Here is a 21,563-nt window from a genome sequence, read left to right on the forward strand (position 1 = left end):
ATGAGTAGAAAAATGTAATTTTAACAGCCAGCGTTGTCTAAAGCACTGAACTTTTATATTAAATGGTTCTACCTTTTAGCAGTGCTCACCCTGGCTCCCTTGCACATATCAGTTACTTTAACTTTGCAGTTTCATGCAATTTTATTTAAAGAATGGTGAAAACCCTGACAACTCTGCTTCCCTTTGCCTGTGGATACCAGAGACTTGAGGAAGCACTAAATATTACAATTTTGCCAAAACTAAAGAAAAGGGGGAGAAGCTTGAAATGAATTCTCTTTTACAGATCACTCTCTCTTCTTTCTTCAAGTACTCAAATTCTTGAAGGCTACATCTAGACCGGTAATTTAAATGTGCTTGGGACTGTTGTCTGGCTGAAACACCACCACTGTCCTGTGCCCGTCCTACTGCAGCACCCTTACACCTCTGTCCTCCCATATAGGAGGTGGGAACTTCCTCCTTCTTACAGGGAACAGTCCCTAGCCCACACTAACTCCCAAACCATTCCCAGGAATTAATTATTTGGAAGTGCTAGTTGTCATGAGCTAAAGGCCTGCCAGAGGCTGCTCTAACAGTTTAACAGCAGAGACTCCCACATTGCCTGGGAACATTTGCTGGCATCAGTGTAGATGTAAACAAAGATACCGATTCAGTGTGTAACAAATTGTTGACAGACTTTGGTGAAACTCTATAGGAAAAAAGGTTACAAAAGTTTGAAAAGCCCTATGTCCTCATATACAGTATCTCCACAGGTTTGTCCCAACAGAGTTTAGTTTCTCAGCCCAGCCTTACTCTAAATAACAACTTAATCCTTTGAAAAAACTTGGCTATCAATCAGCTGTTAAGATGCAGGTAGGCAGATCATATTTCTAAACCAAATCTATATTTATTGATCACCTAGGAAGCAAAGCAGAATTCCTGAGTCAGAACACCAGCTCTGTAGTGGTTTTGTTAGTCATAGACTCAGGATTTTTTCATAAATCCATGAAGTATCTGTCAATCTCTGGCAGACTCCATGTTATGCAGTATTTCCTATGAATGCTGTTTTCTCTCTCTAGTTTTGTTTTGTCTTCCACTTTCTCCTTAAGGAGAGTCTCTTTCTCTTAACACTTTTCATCCTGACTTCAGAGATTCTCTTTTTAAAATAAGTGCTCAGTAGATGTTTCCATTGTCTCATAAAGACACCTTTTCAGGTGTATTACTTTATATTATATCTCATCATCTGTTGAACATAGTGAGGTTCAGGCTCCCATGCCATCATCCCAAGATTGAATATTTAACTTTCATTCACCTAGAAACAGTATTGTAAGGAACCTGATACACAGTGAACATTACAAAGCATTCTCACATTTTCTCCACCTTCCTAATAAGTTACTTCTCCTTGACCATTACCATCTCTTCATGGCCACCATCACTTAATTTATCTTCCATTGTGACCATATCTTACCTTCTCCTACTTTGCTCACTGACAGTACCTTCTGATAAATCTCTATTTAACTTCCCAGGATGAAGGTTATGCAGCATCAGTCCCAAACAGTAATTGAGAATGTAGGAAAAGTGAAAATTTGACTTAAGTGTAGATGTTGATCCAAAGGCTTATTCGCTCAATTATTTGGGCAGGACTCTGAATCCAGGAGTATCGGCTGGAGAAGAAAAGAAGATGAGACTCTAGACTAAGAAAAATGGGAGATTTAATGACAATGGAGAGAATAATAAACAAAAATCAGGAAGACTCAGACACAAGACTGGTAAGGAAGAACCTTGTTTTGCAATACTGCTTCCTCTCCACTCATGCAGATGAGACATAGCAGATGCCTACTTTAATTTCATTCTTGGAGATATTGGTTCAGTGACACAATCGGTTGTTGGATGTGGTTTAGTGCAGCAAATATACATTTTTCTTAAAATGTTGTAAAAAAAGTGAAAACATGTTCTCCAAGTCATGTGTCAGAGAGTCATGTTCATAATTTACAGTGTCTCTGTCCAATAACTTGAAACACTGGGCTTCTAAGCTGGATGAAACCTCAAGATTTTATTGAAACAGGAACTTTTTCATACTTTTTCATAATTTACTCAGACTGCCTTCTTATTTGAGGGCAGATAATTTACTTTCACAGTGATCCAGAATGGCTGCGTTTCTTTGGTGATATATGAGTACAGGAAAACCCACTCAAGATTACAGCAGTCATAATGGCTTCAAAGTGAATCACAGAGGTAACCTGAAGTTACTGAAATACTTCTGAGGCACTTCAGGATTTTCAAATGCATTATTTAGATTATCCTTAAGTAATGTACTAAGCAGAACATGTGTGCATGTCTGTCTGTGTGCACAGGTGCAAACAAACTGAGAGGACCGAGGATGAGGCACAGCGAAAGCTCAAAGACCAGGCCAACTTTTAGCTTTAAGTATCTCCCATATTACCTAGAGTATTAGTAAGATAGAAAGTAATCAAAGCTCTCAAAGCCAGCAGATAAAATGCAAGTTGTTTCCTGACTCTTTAAATGGCAAAACAAATCATGGCCATTCTATTTTCACAATTACAGGCTGTTAAAATCACTGAGGTTAGGGGTTTAGATGATGTAGAGCCACCCACAGCTAGCCTTAGGAACACATTTCTTATTCAGCCTCAGAAATGTTCCCGCATATTAAGATGTCAGAGATCATCGTTGTTTATGCACTGGCTGCTTTCCATAATAATCAGATCCTTGGCCACTCTAGTAGAGAAGAGACTAATGCCATGTTTTTCAGACATGTTTCTCCTAGTAAACTGTGATTAGCTCTCTGCAGAACAGGACTGTGCCATACCAAATCACAGCATTCAAATTAGTTATTTAAGTCTGTATGCAAACAAGAAATACAATGAAATTTTGTTTCTATTCTCAATAGTCTTCCGAACTCCACAGCCATTTAATGTGCCCAGCATTTTTTAAACTATAGTAACTATTTATCACTGATAACTTTCTGTTCAAATCCTATTGTTTTATGCTTACACAACTCAGTTATAGCATCAAAGCCTTGCCTGAGTGGATGTTGATATCCTTATCACCAGTGCTCTCTGACTTCTCAATTTATCACACTTGCTGTTTACAGCTATCAGTCTTAAAACTCACAAAGACACACAAAGCACAGGAGTTACTTAACCGCATATAATCTCTATCTAAATGCAGTAATTTCACAAATCTTAAAGAATAATGGAATTGGTTCAGATTTGGCAAGACATTTCAGGTTCCCTCCTTCATTCTTCTGCTAAGGAAAGGAAAAGATTAAGTCATCTTAAATGTATTATTAAAGCATTAACCTCCATTTTTGCTCTCATGAAGTCAGTCAGGAAAGAAGAGTCTTTCAGTCCCATACACTTTTCTAGGGTGTAACAATAATTTCAGACCAACAAGGAGGGGAGCATGACTGGCTGAGTATCTGTGGAAGGGGACAATACAACCTTGCTATAGCTAGAAAACTTTTGTGCACAGAAGGGCATGAAGGAAAGCATTTTTTTAAGAAGCAACAGAGAACCTGGTATCCATGACCAAACAGCTCCAGCGACGCTAACAGCATGAGCAAATAGTGTAATTCCAGCCGAGCCCATATGTCAGAGCACTTTGTACAGAGCATGCTTTAGATTATGGTACCCCAGTACGATCCCAGAGGTGATGTGTTTTGCTGCTCTAACCATTCCACACTTCACCAGCATAAAGTCCAATTACTCAGTTTTGGGGTATGTAAGCCAAGTTTTGGCTGTCCAGTTAGATTATGCTTTCTATTGTTGTAATTTCTAAAATCAGCAAATAAGGAACTGTAAGAAAAAAAAATAAAATCCTTTTCCCAAGGCCATGAAGGATATAGGGTGGTACAAAGGGAATGCAGAACATAGTATATGTACAGAAGAGGGTTTTTTCCTTTGGAGTGCTCTCAGACCTCCACAGTTTATGGGAATTAAGGAGCTCAGCACTTTGCATTAACAGGCCCTAGAATGAGTAAATAATTGCCAGTGAGAATAGTAATTATTCTGACTTGCAAATCTACATACTTCACAGATGTTGAAAGGATCCAAGAGAACAAAGACCACACTATGCAGAAATGGTGAAAATACCCAGTGACCATCTTCTGTCTTGGAGGCATTCTTCCTCCTGTCCCCATTCTGCATTTGTATAAATATTATGTATTCATAGCTCACAAAATCCATAGTCTGGGACATAGAAAATAACAGCAAGTCTAGCACAACGCCTGTGTAAAAATTAGTTTTCATGAAGTGCCTACTGTGGATTTATTTCCTGATGTTCTTCTGTGGTAATAAACCCACATCCCTTAACACACTTGGAAGCCAAACAGGAAAATGAAACCAGGAAATTTCTTGGCTGCCATCTACTGTTCAAAATTTTCCTATATCACACAGAAGAATAAAACCAAGAACAAACCCAAAGATCACTCACTGACATCTCCATGTTTTCTCCTCCTCTTTACTATTCTTGGAAAAAAACTATGTCTTTGGACTGCTGTTAAAAACCACTATATTTCTGTAAGGATTCTGTGTATATACTTACCTTTTAACCAGTAAAGAATGAGAAACACAAAAGGTTGTAAACTTAATGACACACTGATTTAGGGAAGAACACTAGTATTTTTAGTATTTCAGTGAAAAACTGTACTTGTTAAAAAAGTTCTAATTCACTATAGAGCACTAAAGAGTGATTTCATTATACAGCAACAAGACAGCACTAGGATAGAGACTGAAAAGCAATGTGCAAGAAAGCTGTCTGTTTTCCCTTTTCTCGAGGCTTTGTGTTACCATCAGGGTAAGCCCTACAATATTTTTTTTTCCTCTCTCTCTTATTTTGAGAGCTGCCTAGATCTCTTTGTTCTTTTCAACTCCTATGCCCCATGTCCTGCCTCTTTGCTGCCCCAAAGAAGCCACTATGATCCTGCAGATCTGAAAAATAAGACAGGTTGGAATGAAAAGGAAATCTTCTTTATGTCCAACCGGTAAGATGACTTGGGAATTAGGTTTAAATGACATAGGATGCCATGTTGTCACAGTTTATGACAAAAGCTGAAGGGACTATCATCTGCAGTAAAGGAGAACCGGGAGTTTACTGAGACACCTTAGGCCTGCAAGGACAAAAACATCTGAAATTTGATTCCTGGGTCAATTCTGTCACTCACATCCAGACTTTAGTCATATGGTTATAAACTGAAGGCTCATCCCAGTAAAATATACTGGGAGCCAATTAAGTGCTTCATCTGAAAGCATCTAGTAACCTCCTCTTTACCATCTAGTCCAAACCCACTCAGAGCAGGTCCAACAACTTTGGGCTTCTCAGGCCCTGTCTGGTCAGGTTTTGAACAGGATGGAGATGTCAAACATCTCTGGACAACCAGTTCCAGTACTTCAGCCACCCCCACCAGCCAACACATCTCCTACTCATTCACCTGCTTGGCATGTTTAAAAAACAGTATTTCTAAGATCTCCACTCGGAAATTCACAAGACTGTATATATTACATATATATGCATACATACATACACAGCATAATGAAGCTGACCATGTACTTCCAGTCTCTAGGGAACAAACTGCTCCCTCTCACACAAAGGTATCAGATGGTGAAACAGGTTTTCAAGAATGGTTGTAGAATATGACAGCTTTAAGTACAATGCCACCTGAAAAATTGCACCTTTGTAGAAAGCTACTAACAGATGATCTAGTAGTAACTTCAGCTTTCACAAAGTCTTTTCTCTGCTCTTTAGTTTCCTCTAGTATTCCTCAAAGTTCAGGGTGGTCTGCGGAAAAGTAATACTGATTGGGAATCAGCCTACCAGCAATCTGAAAGGTATGATACCCAGTGGCAGAGGAATACAAGCAGGTTAGGCCTCATACTATAATAAACATGAAAAAATGTAAAAAAAAAGCAAAGAAATTAAACAGAAGAAAAAAAACCACCCTGAGCACAATAAAAAGTAAGCAGCAAGAAAAAGTGCATTATGGTTCGTGCACTGCATACCAGGTCATTTTGAAGCTTGTGGGCAGGGATGTAATCATCTGTGTCCTGTATTTCCAGGAAAAGAATTTGGATGAACTTGGTACTTCAACCTACCTGGTTTGAAATGGGGTAAAGAGTGGACTCCAGGCCACGTATCTTCATTTGGTGTTCCAAGTACCTGTACACAAAAAGAGAAAGGAAAAAAAAAAAAAAGAAAAAACCCACACATTGCTTTAATGGAAAAAGACTTAACAAGTCATAGCATTGCATAAAGCCACTCCTCATTGTAAGCTCAATGTACCTTACAATCTAAACTTTAAATAGGCTTAATTATTGGGGAAAGAGGGGGAGGAAGAGGGTACAAAAAGTTAAATGATTACCACGGTTTCAAGGTACCAGTGGAGACAGTAAAGCATGCAATGGTGCTGTGGTCCTGTCACGTTGCCTGTTTAACCAATACATGTTAAAGCTACTTGCCATTGACAAGTGTCAAGCTACCTGCATATCTCAGAGCACTGGTGTTACAGAGGCTAGATATTTTAGCTCAGAAATAGTTTCAATCCCTGTAAACTTAAATAAGATGAACAGATACCTAATACATGCTAGGATAGAAGATTTGTACAGATGGTGAAGCAGATCACCAAAAGCATGGCATGAACAAGAATGCACTGTGAATAGTTGTCATTTTAAGTGGATGTAGTATAGATAAAAATAGAAAGTTTTTAGGAAATACAGACTTTACCAACTCATGCATTACACTTTGTTTCTATTCACTTCAACTGTCCTCCTTCTTGTAGTGTAAGTCAGACCAACTTTCAGCAGCAAAGTACTTACCACTTTTCATGTGCTGCTTAAATTCTCTGCTCACATGAAAAGTTCACCCCCTGTGTCTTTGGGACAAATAATAAGTAAATCGAGAACTGCTATAATTAGTTCTCCCAAACCTGGTTTTGCTTTATATGATGTAACTGTCAACTCTTGCTTTAAATAGAGCCAAGAGGAACACCTAAATTAGCAGCTCTGGAAATGCATTTCTGAATGACTTAAGGAATTTGATATTTCGCTACTGGGATCTTTCTTGTTACAAATTTACACCCAATTTTTAACACGAATGAAAATGCTAGGGACTGTTTTCAATATTTGCTATAAGCTCAAGCCCAGGAATAAAAAGGCTGATATGCTAAAGTGAAGGCATTTCACACTAGTCTGGTGCTTGTTGTGCATTGTCATAGATGACTAAAACCCCCTGCCAGCCCTGCCCCTACCTGCACTGCAAATCTTCTGAATAAATATTTGGACCTGCATATCTTAAGTCACTGTGATGTTCTGTGGTCACTTACATCAGCATGAAACAAGCACAAAGTCAGTGTGAAAATGTTTGGTCCAAGTATGTGAAGGTTTGTAACACTTCAGGGCAAGCTACAAGACATCTACTCCTAACCATTGGGAGATGAAGAGATTTTTTATTTTTTTTTTAATTGTGTCTGCTGCAGTATACATATGCGTTAAGAGCATTAGAGGAAGGACCACTCTAGAATATTTGTTGCACTTCTTGAGCTATGTAAACATTTGTTCATGTCAATAAATTCAAGCCTTAAAAAATTCTTAGAAGCAAGACTGGGAAGCTAAATCACAAAAAATTTCCCTTCAACTCTTCCAAGAAATTTATTTCATAAAATTTAGAAATGGGCTTAAAAACTTGAGGCAAAAGTAAGCAACCTCTTAAATAGATACAATTCTTACTTACAAGGTGTGCTGTATGACCCTAGCGCCTCAAATTTGTCAAGCAATTTACAATACTAATGTGTTTCTAATCTAAGAATATTAATGCAAAGATCATTTTTTCCACTATCAAATACAATAAGCAAATAGTCCCATTTAGATGTATTATGACCAGCAGGAGGTGAAAGCAGAGCACCAAGGTGTCAGAGAAACAAAGATGACAGTATCAGTGCAATTAGACTGTACACGTTCACGTGGTTATTTGGATATGCAAATTAACTGATTTTATTTGTAAATATTGCTTGTAGGACATTGCTCTCAGTCCTTGTGAAATATGTCTTAATTGGCATTTGAGTAAGATAAACCTGGCCCTGCAACCCTGATTCATCGCAACACCTGTATTCATTTTATTATTGCTGTTAGGGCGAGCACAATTCTCCCATTAAACACAGAAGAAGTTAGGAGACACAGCTGACACTGTCACTAAAACGATTTGCAAATAACTTTCACTTAGCTTCTGCGTTAATCAAGCTCCTAGTGCCAAGCACATTCCGGACCAGGAGAGGGAGCCCGTGGATTAAAAACAGAGATTCTTGCCTCCTCAGTTTAAGAAATATGGTCCTCAACTTTGCAACCCCTCTTAGCAAATCAAAGGAATATTCTCTCACGAAAAGTTGTAAGAAAATTAGCCACATCCTTCTAAATGGGTGTTCTTAATCGTCTTTTATTTTAGATGAGAGCTAGGCAGCTAAGGCACTGTACAGATGAATATTAAAACGAGCTAACAAAATCTGAAACTTCCAGTGCAAGGTAGAATATTTATCAGACCAATTTAATGTAGAACTTCCAGCTAAGAAATATATTATTCTGATTGTCAAAGCGACATCAGGTCCAGTAACAGAGGGCTTGATGGGAGATCACTTTTGTAATGAATCTTACGTGACTCACAATTTGTGCTTTCACTAGTTTTCCAATCAATTTCTTTAATAATATTCTAGCACATCTGCTGCTACAACGTTTAAGAGCCAGCTACAAACAAGTTCTGTGCATTGGAGTACTCAAACCACCTACAATATTTATATCTTCTGTCAAGGGTAGCAGTCAGGCTAAAAACAACTAGGGTTTTCTATCATCTAAATGCCTACCATTTTTAAGGTAGGGGCACTTCATAGTTCAGACAAGGATCCAGACACTGTATTTTAATGCATTGTACAAACACTATAAAGATCATCCCTCTTCCACACAATTTTTAACATACACAGTACAGAAATTCACATTATATGACTATCAACAAACAAGGAACAGTGAAACAACTGTGGTTTTGGATAAGATAAAACAGTCACTGCCCACAGGTATGTCAAAATAAAGAGATTTGTAAGCATCACCTTGCAAGTGATGCTTCTAAGCAGCAATCAATCCCGTTCTGATGAGGTGGGATTAGGCAACCCAAAGCAAGGAGTTTTGACAGCTGCTATAAACAAAGCAAAGTGGAGTTCACATGTAACACCACAGTGGAGAAGGATCTGCCTTGTTCTGGGGCTTACAAAAGACAATTAAGGGACTAACATTGAAAAGGAAAGCGGAGGAGGAAGGAAGAACCCAGCAGTCTTCTGGTTTTACTCCAAAACACCGTCCCTTAGCAGTTAAGACCGATTATCCAGACCAAACCACTGGCAACATCTTAGCATCTAACTGATTATATGATGGAGTTGGCTGTAGCAAACCACTGGTTACCCACCAGCGCTGGAGAGCAAGTCTAACCTTACAGCAGCCAGTGGAGGTGGAAGATACAGGAGACACAGCAGCCTGGGACAACAATTGAACACCAGGGGCTGTTATTTTACAGTTAACCTCCTAGCCCCTACTATCCTTTCATGGTCCACCACTTCTCATCCCAAGCATACCACCAGGAGTTCTGTCTCTTCTACATTTTAACATTTTTTCTTCCAATTTTGTGTTCCAAAACCATGAAAATAACCACCACTGTCATGGAAATCAAGCTCCAACTTAATATTGGAAATAGGCTTTTATTTACCATTAAGAATTATTTGGAAAAACAAACAAACAAACAAACAACCCCCAGCCTAATTTGTTTGCTTTGTCTACTGATAATTTGCTTCTCAGTGAGGTAAACATTGAACTAGCATGATTTGATATCCTATTTTTTAAATTGAATTATTATCACAAGAATAATCTACAATTCTTAGATTTGGAATGGATTTAATATTTTCCAGGGACCAGGATGGTTATGATTCCTGTAAAGAGAACTCCAAAACCTACTGGGGTTTTGCTGTTCCACACTACATACAACACTCTGGGCTCTTTCATTCCCTAACAAACAAGATAAAATGACCTTCTCACTTGAAACTTGCTGTTCAAAATCAGGATCAGATTCTAATCTTATTTGTAGGGTAAGAAATCTATTTATACAAAAATAACAGAATTACAATACATCAGGGTACTGAGGGCCAAACACGCTTACTGCCAGTTATTGTTACAGTTTGGCAGAAAGTTATGAAAACAGAATCTGCTGTTCAAATCTCCATATACAAGCATGATGTAGAAAGATTTCCGAGGAAACACAACACAAATACATTAAGGTCTATTGCATTGCCCTAATTTTTTAATATAAGAAAAAGGTTGTTTGCTTTTTGCATCTGATTTTACAAAGACGACTCATTCCCTTAATTAACCTGCTCTTTGGTGTGCGACATAATCATTATTTTACAGTGAGCATTATGCCACCATACCAACACAATTAGTCATGTTGTCCTGTATTATGCTTCGAATGTAAAAACATCCCGTATTACTGCCATGTAATAAGGTCATTCTGGGTAACAATTTGTCCAGAGAAGTCATCTGAATCTCTTGTGAGATGAGCAGCAGTGCAAATCTTCCCCACCAGCTCTTTCCCAAGTGCTGGCATAATTAATAAAGAACAAGCATCTCCATTTGCACTACAACTTTTGAATACACAAAGCTGTATATTACTGAAATAATGCTTTAACCCTTGTTAGATCTGATGATCCTCAAGAAAGGCGATGGTTTGGACTTCAACAAGACAAAGAACATGCAGCCTGTGGTATTATTCAGGGTTTTGCAGCAACAGAGCAGAATGAAAAACAAGATCAGCATGCAAATGAGCTGCCTTTCCTTAGACAACCTTTATGGAAATCAGGCTAAGCAATTTGCTGAATTTTCCAGTTTTTTCACATTAGGTCAACTTGATGAACAAAGTAAGTTCAGTCAAAAAAATGTCAGGAGAGTGAATTTTTTTTTCCCCCTTTAATAAAAAGAGGGTTTTGTTGAAAAATGCCCTAGAATTTTAACTAGGAAAATTTACAAGCTGGATGTAAAAATGTTTTCTTATTTTATTTTTCCTTTTAAGTATCATCAAGATTTCTGCTCCAGTCTTCCTGTTTGCTGGGCAAAACATACTGCATTTAGTGAGTCCTTGGCTGTGATGTACTGTGGGAGACTATAGCTGTCTGTGCAACCAAACTTAATAAAAAGAGGAAGAGGATAGGTATTGCAGAGCCGTTTCCAATTCAGCCATCTCTTTCTGTTGAGTGAGATTTGGAGATTTCAGATGTTCTGTTTTTCAACAAAAATCTGCTATATTCTTCCAAAACATACATATCTAATGAAGCTTTCAACTTAGTCAAAACCCTAGGAGTTCTCTTCCTTCTCATTAGAGGAAAGTAAGTTACTGCTTTAGATTTGGCTCTTGAGAAGCAGTGCAATTTCCAGGATTTCACTATGGCAACTCCATCACTCCCAGAGCCACCTCTGAACATGGAATTTCCCATCTGGTCTGGAAGAGGAGAAGCTTATGTAATCTTTCTCTCTTGCGGTCTGTCCAGGTGCTAAGCCATTTGTCCAGATAATCCACCTAATGCTCCATTCCCCTCCCGAGGAGTCACTGTTAGGCAGATCTTAACCACATCTTCCACAACCAAGGAAAGTGTTGTATTACCACCTGATAATGTCAGTGAGCACAAAGTACATGTGGTGGTGAAGTCCAAAGGAGGAACTTTGTCCTTCAGCTTAGCATTTGGTCTTAGTATAATGGGTTAAAAGAAAACATTCAGCAACTATTTGTGTATTATGCATGCTGACTCAGCGCCTGCTAACTGACAACTGCAGTGAGGCTTCCTTCGACTCTCTGCTGGGCACGATGGATGACAGCTGAGTGTCAAGTTTAATATCCAAAAGATAGAGACAGAAATGGAATTGCCTCAATAGCAGTCGTTTCTTCACATCAGGACCTTAGCAGTTCAGCTTCCGTAAGGGACAATAAATCTATCAGTTTGTGTAATGCACTTACACGTTTGTTAGATTGAGGCCGAACACATTTTAACTTTTGGAAGGTTGTGAATGTTCCAGGGTTCCCAGCTGCAATGAAAAAGTCACCTCATATTTTGCTACAGAAACAATGTCTATCAGCTAAGATGGCAACAATGTATTTATTTGGATTCATGAAAAATAAAGACCATATACCTATTCATTGTCCTTGAGATTTTAAATATTGAAGCTTTACTTCATTAAATGAATGGCAAAAATAGTTCCCCAACCAGGAAACCACATAAATTCAAAGTTAAAAAACTGGAGTGAGGCTGTGTGATCAAGGGAGTCTTCTCCCATGTGGAAAACACTGAAGGCCTTGTTCAGAGCTTGAAAACTGTATTTTAGTAAAAATCATTTTTCTTACATAGGAAACTCTTTCCGTATTTTTTTCAGTCAACTGTCATGAAAACATCCCTTCGCTATTCCCACACAGGTAAGAAAGAAAATACCAGTGAAATAGAGACACAACATATTAAGCATACAGAAAATGTAATGTAACTTCTGTGATTCCTCTTAAGTGTTAAACAAGAGCCCATAAATCTTTATAGACAAAACCAGACTTTCAAATTCTTGTATTTATGTATAAAACAGGTTGCATTTTTTGCTTCCTTATGTCCCTGTAAATGCCATCAAAGTAATAAAAACTTGCAGTGATGATACATGGTAAAAGGAAAAAGAAATTCAACAACCACCATTTTATATGCACAATGGTAATGTACAGCAGAATATGTTTAATGTGATCTGCACTCATTCAGGACATTAAATCAGAATTAAGGATTTAAGCCTGGTTAGAAAACAAGCTGACTGGAGTATTTCTTTTGAAAGTTAATTTGTGAATGATCTAATCATTGTCCTAAAAAACCCCCAAGGTATTAAACTCTTTCAAGAGGTCTAAGAAGCACCTGCTACACAGACAATGAGTACAGGACACAACAGCAACAAAAAAGAGAGAAGGCACCTCTTCACCAACCCCATAAGCTTGTTTCTGCTGTATGTAAAGGGATGCTGTTTTGTGCAAAAATAGAAGTTACTGAGGCTTATTCTCTAAGGTGAAAAAAGAAGCAGTAAGAAAGGCTGACTCTTTCAGGCATCAAGTGGAATATCGTCATTCCATTATACATGGGTAATAAAACCACTTGCTTTGAGCATAAAGAGTGATTTGTGATGAAGCTGGCTTCAAAAACGTTTAGGTAATCTGCCAGTATGGATGAGGGAAGCAAAACATGAAATTACTATCAACATTCCCACAAAATTTTAACAACACACATTAATTTAAAAAAATCAAGTTCAACTAATATTTGTGCTTTAGCTCTGCCAAGAATGAAAAATTAGGTATGTGAAACAGTAAAGGACCCAACTGTTTTTAACATGCTTTCCCCATAGAGGCAATATACAAAGAAGTCTCACCAGGAAACCTTTTAAACATGTGATTTTTCCAACTTTACTGTGTGTATATAAATGATATTTGAGCAGCTGCCTGCATCAAAAAGCTAAATTTATCCCAACACTTTTCCACACTGTTTGCCGCACAAGTTAAACAAACTCATCATTCTCTTCATACCCATGGTAACCACTGCTATGCTTTTGAGGGACCCTGGCAGAGACACCTCTGAAACTGTGCTAACGTGAGGAAGACAACAGGGACTGGAGACTTCATAAACACATTTGTCTGCCTTCACAGAGCCAGGTTCTACCTACTCTCTCTGCAGGAGCTGGGCGTGACAGCTGGGAGGAGGAGGAGAAGGAGGAACTTCACAGGCATCACCACAAACCCAGCACTGCAGACCATCAGGACAGGATTAAATGAAACCCCCAGTCTTACAACAAAGCACTACTGAGATCTGAAATGCCAGTTTCCTTAACTGCTCAGCCAGGGGAGAGTTTTGTTTATTCTGAAAAGGACATACTAAATACATAGTACACTTTGAATCACAGAAACAGCTCTGTCAATGAGATGACTTTTAGAAACTAATTCTGTCCATAATCCAATCTAAATTGGAGAGAGAGCAAAACCAGAGTCATTTAATCTAAATGTCACAATGAGAAAAAAGCAAGTGTGAAATGACTTGTACTGGAGTGTAACATCCTCTTCCTACAGGTGTCACAACCCAGACTGGACAGACCAGGGAGTCATGTTTAATTAGAAATTCCCATGGGCTAAATTAAGATGAAAGGACACCAAACTATCAGCTAAGGATTTTATTCGTGACAGAAGCAAGCTGAACTGGGGAGGCGTGGTAGTAGGTGGCAGGGTTTCTCACAACAGGAATTGGCATAAGACTACTTCTGCAAACCGTGTAACCCAGGGTAACCATATACATCAATTCAGGGAATAAGGAGATCCCTCCTATCGAGTCAGGAGGTTCAGAGCAGACCCCCTTGCCTTCTAGACTTCAGAGAAGGGCCCAGGGGTGGCTGGATCCACTCTTAGTCCCAGATTTGGTCAGTGGTTTTATGTCTTAAAGGGATGAGGTGTAGGGATTGTGGAAAAGGAAAAGAGAGAGGAAGACAGAGAGAAAAAAAGGAAGAGAGAAAGATTTCACCGTCCTGGGTCCAGTGTTGGTCCAGTCAGCCGAGGGGTCCAGTTCCAGTGGGCTTGTGCAGTTGGGGCTTCAGTTTGTGTCCTTTTATCATCCTTGCCCCTCCTTCAGGCAGGCACTCAAACTTATTATGCTAATGAGCACTTTGTGAGCTTTTGGCCTTGGGGGTCGTTTGTGGAGTAACTTCTCCTTCCCTGCAGACGCAGCCAGTTTGATCTTTGTATCAGAACAGCTTATCAGAACAGGGAGCTGCGCACCCTCCAGCACGCCCTCCCCCTCTTGTTGCTGATGTCTGAGCTGATGGGCTTTTCACCTTGGTGCCTTGCTGTGTAGGGTTTGTCTTTAAGCAGAACTTGCCCCACCACAGTGTTTGAGACATTAACTCTTTCAGTCTCTCGCAACAGGTAGTCAGCCCATCTCACTGTTAACACCCTATTTCAGTAACCTACAACTTTCATAAACGATCACATGGTGGAAGAAACTGGGGTTTTATTTAGTGATTCTTACTAAAACATTTCTGTGAATGAGACAAATGCTAAAAATACTAAGAAAACAGGATTTGGCAAACTTATTTTGAAAACAGAGCCGCCTATGCTGTAGAGAGGGAATCTGAAATTGACAGCAAAAGGAAAAAAAGGCAAACTCCTGACAGAGACTGCACTTTCCCTCAAACCAGTGCAACCATTCATCAATTTAGCCAAATTACAACTTAATGAAAAAGCATAGTACATGCTAAAAGGAGACATTGTTCAGCTCCAAAGTGAAAAGAGGGCTCCTCTGTGAGGGATGGTCCATGCTGAAGCAGCTGAAGCAGCAGAACTGAGAACCTGTCCCGCCAGCTTTCCCAGCCACCTGTGCTGAGAAGTCTCCTTCCATCAGCAAACCATCCCATCATCAGAATAAAAAAATCCTGACATTAAACTAGACTTAAGTGTCTCTGATAGCTGCTCTGGAGCTGCAAAAACTATGACACACCTCAACAGGATGAAACTGATGCTTAGTAAGAATAGAATAGAATTTGAAAGCTTTTGTAGACCTCAAAGCTGCGAATCAGGGAAAGACTAGGAAGAAAATTCATGCAGAAGACTACAGCTGACCTCAACAGATTTCTCTCCCCTTCCTCCAAGGAGGCAAGTTTGCTCTTCTGGCATTGCCAGAGCTTGTGAGCTCTCAAATAAGGACACAGAGAGGGAATGATTTCACCAAGGAAGATCTTGGTGTTAATATATGTGACAAAGCAGCTGATGATGATTTCTGTGCTGGAAGGTCTCTTCCTTACCATTTGGGGACAGAATGGTTTTCTTCTCTGCAAAGCAGAAGGAAGGCAGCAATTTTCTGTCAGAAGGACCCCCTGGCTCACAAGTCATGCTTGTTCACATATACTTTAAAATCTGCTCTGATTTACTCTGTAGAGAAAGGTATATACTCTGCATTTCAGATTTCCTATCCTGTTTGTTTGTAAAGCCTTTGGAATAACCCACCCAAACAGACAGTCTTCTCCTAAATATGCCCTTTAAAGATTTATTTCAAGTTTTTTTACTGACTTTTTTCTTTAAACCAAAAAAGGGAGGGGGAAAAAAAAAAGCCAAAAGCCTGTAGGAGGCTTTTATGAAATGTACTTCCACAAGCCCTGCTGTGCTGGCTCAGCAGCTGGCTCATTTGAATTCCAGGTATGGACTACACAGCGTTTTTTGGGAAACACTAGCTTATCGGAAAAGCAATGCTGCTTTTTGGATCATAAAACTGGCTTTATGGTCTTTTTGAAGACCATAAAACTGGCTCGGTTAACAAACACAAATTCCTACCGAGTGTTGCAGTGTCCAATCTCGTTGGCACAGGCAAAGCTACACCATTGCATCAGGATACTTAAGGGCTTAAAGCAGCCATTCAACTGGAGAGCTTATTTAAATAATTAACAGACCAAATTTATGCATATTCTTATGTATCATCATAAAAACAGCAAGGAAAACATTTTAATTTAAAATAAAATTATGTTTCTTCACTATACCATTGTTTAACTACAACTATTAGAACAAACTAGCACATTTGGGATCACTTCCATTGCTGATAAGAATCATGACTGCACTGGGACCTGACCTAATATTTTTCATAGAAACCAATTCATGTTTTCCCAGAGCAAAACCCCACTCCAAAGCAGTGAAGCACACTGTACTTCTCAGATACTGGAAACCCTTTGTCTCTGGCATGCTGCCCAGTCACAACACATCAGAGGAACGTGTGCCTCGTTACGACACCACACCAGGACTCACCATTCCTTATGCACAAAGAACAGCATACGCACAGCACAACAGAAGCTCGTGACGTGCTGCTTACGTGACAGAAACACATTTGCAGTGGAGAGGAAAGCTTTTGTACTAAGGTAGATAGAATGTTATAGCTGGGCTAACTGAGCTGCTGAATTCACCATCGGGGGGGGGGGGGGGGGGGAAGTACTAACATGAAAATTCTTTTTCCCACCTAAAAATCCTGGGGAGGTAACATATACCCAGACCTATACATTAAGCCTGGTGCTCAGCATCACAGAACAGCACGATACTAGAATCCGATCAGATCATCCAGAAGTTTGCCAACTCCTTACTTTGCCAGCTAAGGTCTTGATCTTGTAATAATCTCAATTTTGAATAGATTCATGCAGCTACATGGAGCCTAGGGAAGCAGTGGGTACTTTGTCAAGTTTTTTTAAGCGACCATTTGTTCAATCTGCAGTAAATGAAGGCAGCCAGTCATGCTGCCATTTGAAGAATGTGCGGGTCCAGGTGTTACAATATTTCTGAAACAGCAAGGGCATTAATAATGAGCTCCAGTTATGTTGGGTATATGTGGTGGATGTAAGAGCACTCTTCCTGGATGTCTAAATATCCTGCTGATTCCTACACCGAACCTTATCAGAATCCCCAAATGAAATCACTTTTTAAAATGTATAACCTTATCACTAAAAATCCATTTCAAGTGATTCATTTTCAAGTGTGCCTCCTACAACAAACCACTGCATGATGCTTGATTTATTCATTCCAAACCACAGTATTTTGCTGCTAAAAAACAAAGAGTTTTATACTTGTAACTATCCTTCTGAATCATAGGAACAGAACAAGCAAGCAGAACAAAAAAAGGAAGTCTCTAAGTAGTATAGAAATTTTTTTTTTCCTAAAAATGGGGGAAATGTCAATCTACTTCTGATGGAGAGACACTGGCTATTAAAGCAGCCAAAACATTTTAAGTGGGGTCAGGGCAGAATTCCAGGGAGATACTCGTTCTCATCCAGAAGACGGTAAGATCAATGGGGAGGCTGTGGCTGAACAGAACCCGTATCCTCCACTGCAGTGTAGTGAGCTAGCCCACCTCACTCCAGAGCACTTTGGAAGTTTCCATTGAATTCCTCACTAGAGCATCGACCCATTTTCCTGACACCTTCTTTACCCATTTCCTTGCAAGTCCGGGGATGGGTTCATTTCCCTGACACCACAAGGTACATGCCCAAACATAGAGATCAGAAGTGGGTTTTGAAAGAGTGCGGAATGTTGAGACACTCAAATTTTGTGAAAATTGGAAACTGTGTGATTTAACCATTTATTGCTCATTTAGCAGCTGTGGCTTTAACAATCAGCTGGCAGGTGGCCTAAGACTTTTCATTTTGCTTATTTAAATGAAGGTGGAAGCAGGTGTCACTCAACTGGAAGAGGCAGCTGCACTCCAAGCTTCAGTAAACCCATTTGTTTGCTTTGACATTAGTGCACTCAGTAACTTTGCCCGAGACTTCTGAGCTCTCAAAAACACCAGGCAGGAAGGATTAGGATGTAGTCATCTCCTGCCTCCATTTAAACTTGCTTGAAACCACATGCAGGGCAGGTGCAGTGGCAGTCCTTGCTCTTTGCAGCCTCACTTTTGGGCAAAAGGGAACTACTTCCCTGGAGCTTCTGGAACCATTCCTCTCTACTCACTGGAGAAGGCAACTGTGAGGACTGGGCAGGATTTGGAGACTATACTGCCTACAGCTCCAGAAGGAATTATGGGGGCTTGCATTAAACCAGTCAATGATGAAGTGTGAATGAATGAAGGCAAATCCTCAGAAGTTTGGAGCTGCTTAACACCTGCATATCATGGTCCACTCTTTTTCAGAAAAACAAAACAAAAAACCAAACCAGAGGGGGAAATGGATAAATAAATAAATAGGATATACAAATACAGAAAAGAAAATTTGCACAGACATATGACGAAGAGCTTCAGTACCACTACTAGTCAATAATGATGGAGAGGAAGAGAAAGACTGGAGTTACAGTTTCTTATCCTCCAATACATTAAGGTCCACAGAAATGCATAGCCTGAAATACTGACAACACAAAGCCTGAAAAATGACAAGGGATCAGGTACAAGAAGAGTAAAATGACTATATTAATTCTTTAACATGAGCAATGCTGCTATCACGAGGCAAATCATAGCATTTCAGAGGTAAATTTTAAAGATCTCACTGAATTAGTAGAAAGGGAGATGTTATACCAATGAAACAAGGGTAACTAACTATGCAAGTTACCACAGAGAAAAATCAACCTTTCAATAGGGTAGGCACAGCTGATCTCTTGGACTATGTGAGGAACGCAGATGAGCAGCACGATGTTATCATCAAGCTAGTTAAAAGGCTGCAAAAGCAACAAAACCATGAAAGCATTAACAAGAATAAGATAATATAAAACAAAAGTGGTAGGAAGCTGCACTGAAAGTACATTTTACTGAAAGTAAATGAAGCCCAAAGAAGAGATAAGTCTAGTAAGAATCAGATGTTTCACTATCCTTAGTTTTCAGCTACATTCACTGGTCTGATAAATTATTTTTTTACGGAATAGGGTACTTCAGGGATTTAATGAAAAGCCCCATAAAACAAACAAAAGAGGATTTGCCCTGGCTACAGTTATTACCCTGCTTTGAACTGCTGAGCAGTTGATAAAGTGATATGATGCAGTGAGGTCAGCAGGACCCTTCCCTTTCCAAGAGAAAGAGCAATACTAGCACACTCTAATGAGCCACTCCAGCAGCATAACAATGTTATTAACCAAATATCTTGGTCATCAGACCGAAGCAGACTATACCAAAATGTCTGCGATCTCCATCATCAAAATTGTTAAGGCCTCTTTTTAAATAATTAGGGCAATGTGTTGTATGGATGCACAGCAAGATGAGACAGGAAGGATAACTAGGATTGACAAAATCCTTGGCTGTATTCCCTCTGATTTTACTGAAGGGCCAGTTCAGTGATACAAAGTTTATGCAACTTCTCTTGCTCTTATGAGAAAAGCGCAATTACCAGCTATTGTAAAACAATTACATTCAGGATACACAGGGAAAAAAAACCACAAATAGAATAAGTTCTAAGATTAAAATAAGTTACAATGTAAGTAATTCCCTTTTGAAGAAGGGAAGTAACTGCAGAATATTTGTAAATAACTTTAAAAGGAATTAAGCAAGAGTTATTCTAAAAACATGTATCCCTCTTTACAGCACAGCAAAGTTTAATCAAATTGGAAGTTTACAAGGTCAACTGATTTCTCACCCACCAAAAGATACAGAAATCCAACCGTAAACTTTCAGCACAATAAGAAGATGCCTAAAAATTTCTCCTTTGGATGTAATCATCATCAGGGCAATCATATTTATGTGAGAAGATACCTATTGCACCATACTACACTCTCTGTTAAAAATTTACTTTATGCTGTTCTGCTCCATCACTGAGAGGTTTGAGAGTTTACACCACAGCCATTTGGATCATGTTGTGCCCCAAAAAAGCACCATGAAGAATGCTTATTATGTTCTCACAAAACATATTATTAGCACTCTCGGATGTACTCGGAAACAGATCTCAACTGCCAGAAATACTGCTACACAGTGATATACCCGCACACTCTAAAGACAAATAGAGACCACAGGACATTTTTCTTCCTGTAACTGACAGCTAGAGAATCCAGTTTTGCTATGGCCTCCAAGTTATTTTAAACGGAGCACTCAGAAGACTGGCGAAGGAAGAGCCAAAGCAACAAGAATGAAACATAGTATTGTATACTTCAAAACCTGCTCTATTTATTTCATACTCAAACAATGGAGACTACCTACTACATTAAGATCCTAGACAGGTAATTCTCCCACTCACAATTCCTGTATGAGACCTCTTTTGTTGACACCTTCTTATGAAGTAGAATATATTCAATTTCTGCAGCCTTTTTCCTTTCCTTTTCCTACTTATTAATACTGATTTTGCCAGTGTTTTTCAAGGCAGTTTCAAACTAAAGCAGCTTTTTTCCTGTTGGTTACTTTTCTCTTATAATAAAAGACAGTAATAATAAAAAAAACCCTATTAGATAAAAAAATTTAGGGGAGATGCGTTCCGATTTTCTTTCCTCTGTGCAAATCACATAAGCAACGGCAACACACAAATAGTGGATATACAGAAACTGTGTGACAGCATTTTTATATGAATAGTTAAAACTCAAGACGAGATGATACAAAATTTTCAACATGTCAAATTAAATGCCTAAATTATTTAGCCATAGCCATTTAATGAACTAGAAAAGCAGCTGTCCTAATCAAGGTGGATTAATGTTAGCCTTTGAAAACTTGAAACCTCTTGAAATCACTAAGCTTATCTGAAAATCTACATTTAGCTTATAGAAAGATACTGAGGATCAGTAGCTTGTGTAAATGGCAGCGATAGCTGAAGAAAATCTTATGGCAAGTGCTCAGCATCTTGCTAAATTAATACCTTGTCTAGGGCACTGATTCAGGAAACACTAAAACATGTATTAAAGTGTACCTTTATTCAAATTAGGCCTATTGCAAATGGTACCTCAGCCATATACATGGGCTGAAGGGGATGTTTCCCCCAGATACCATGACAGAAAAAGCTATATACTTTTACCAGTTCTTAGGAGGGCAGAAGAAATCAGCTATTATTCTTGAAGTCTTTTAAGAAACCTGT

General features: G+C 39.0%; 1 protein-coding gene across 16 annotated transcripts in view; it reads right to left on the reverse strand.

Annotated features, from left to right (window-relative positions):
• CDK14 (cyclin dependent kinase 14) overlaps positions 1–21,563 on the reverse strand; it is a 333,262-nt gene that overhangs the window by 98,831 nt on the left and 212,868 nt on the right. For all 16 annotated transcript variants that reach the window (XM_049798612.1, XM_049798611.1, XM_049798619.1 and 13 more), the window contains one exon: positions 6,087–6,150. In XM_049798612.1, coding sequence (XP_049654569.1) covers positions 6,087–6,150 — 64 coding nt within the window. The remainder of the gene's footprint in view (positions 1–6,086; positions 6,151–21,563) is intronic.

This window comes from Accipiter gentilis, chromosome 4, assembly GCF_929443795.1.
Source record: "Accipiter gentilis chromosome 4, bAccGen1.1, whole genome shotgun sequence".
NCBI lineage: Eukaryota > Metazoa > Chordata > Aves > Accipitriformes > Accipitridae > Astur > Astur gentilis.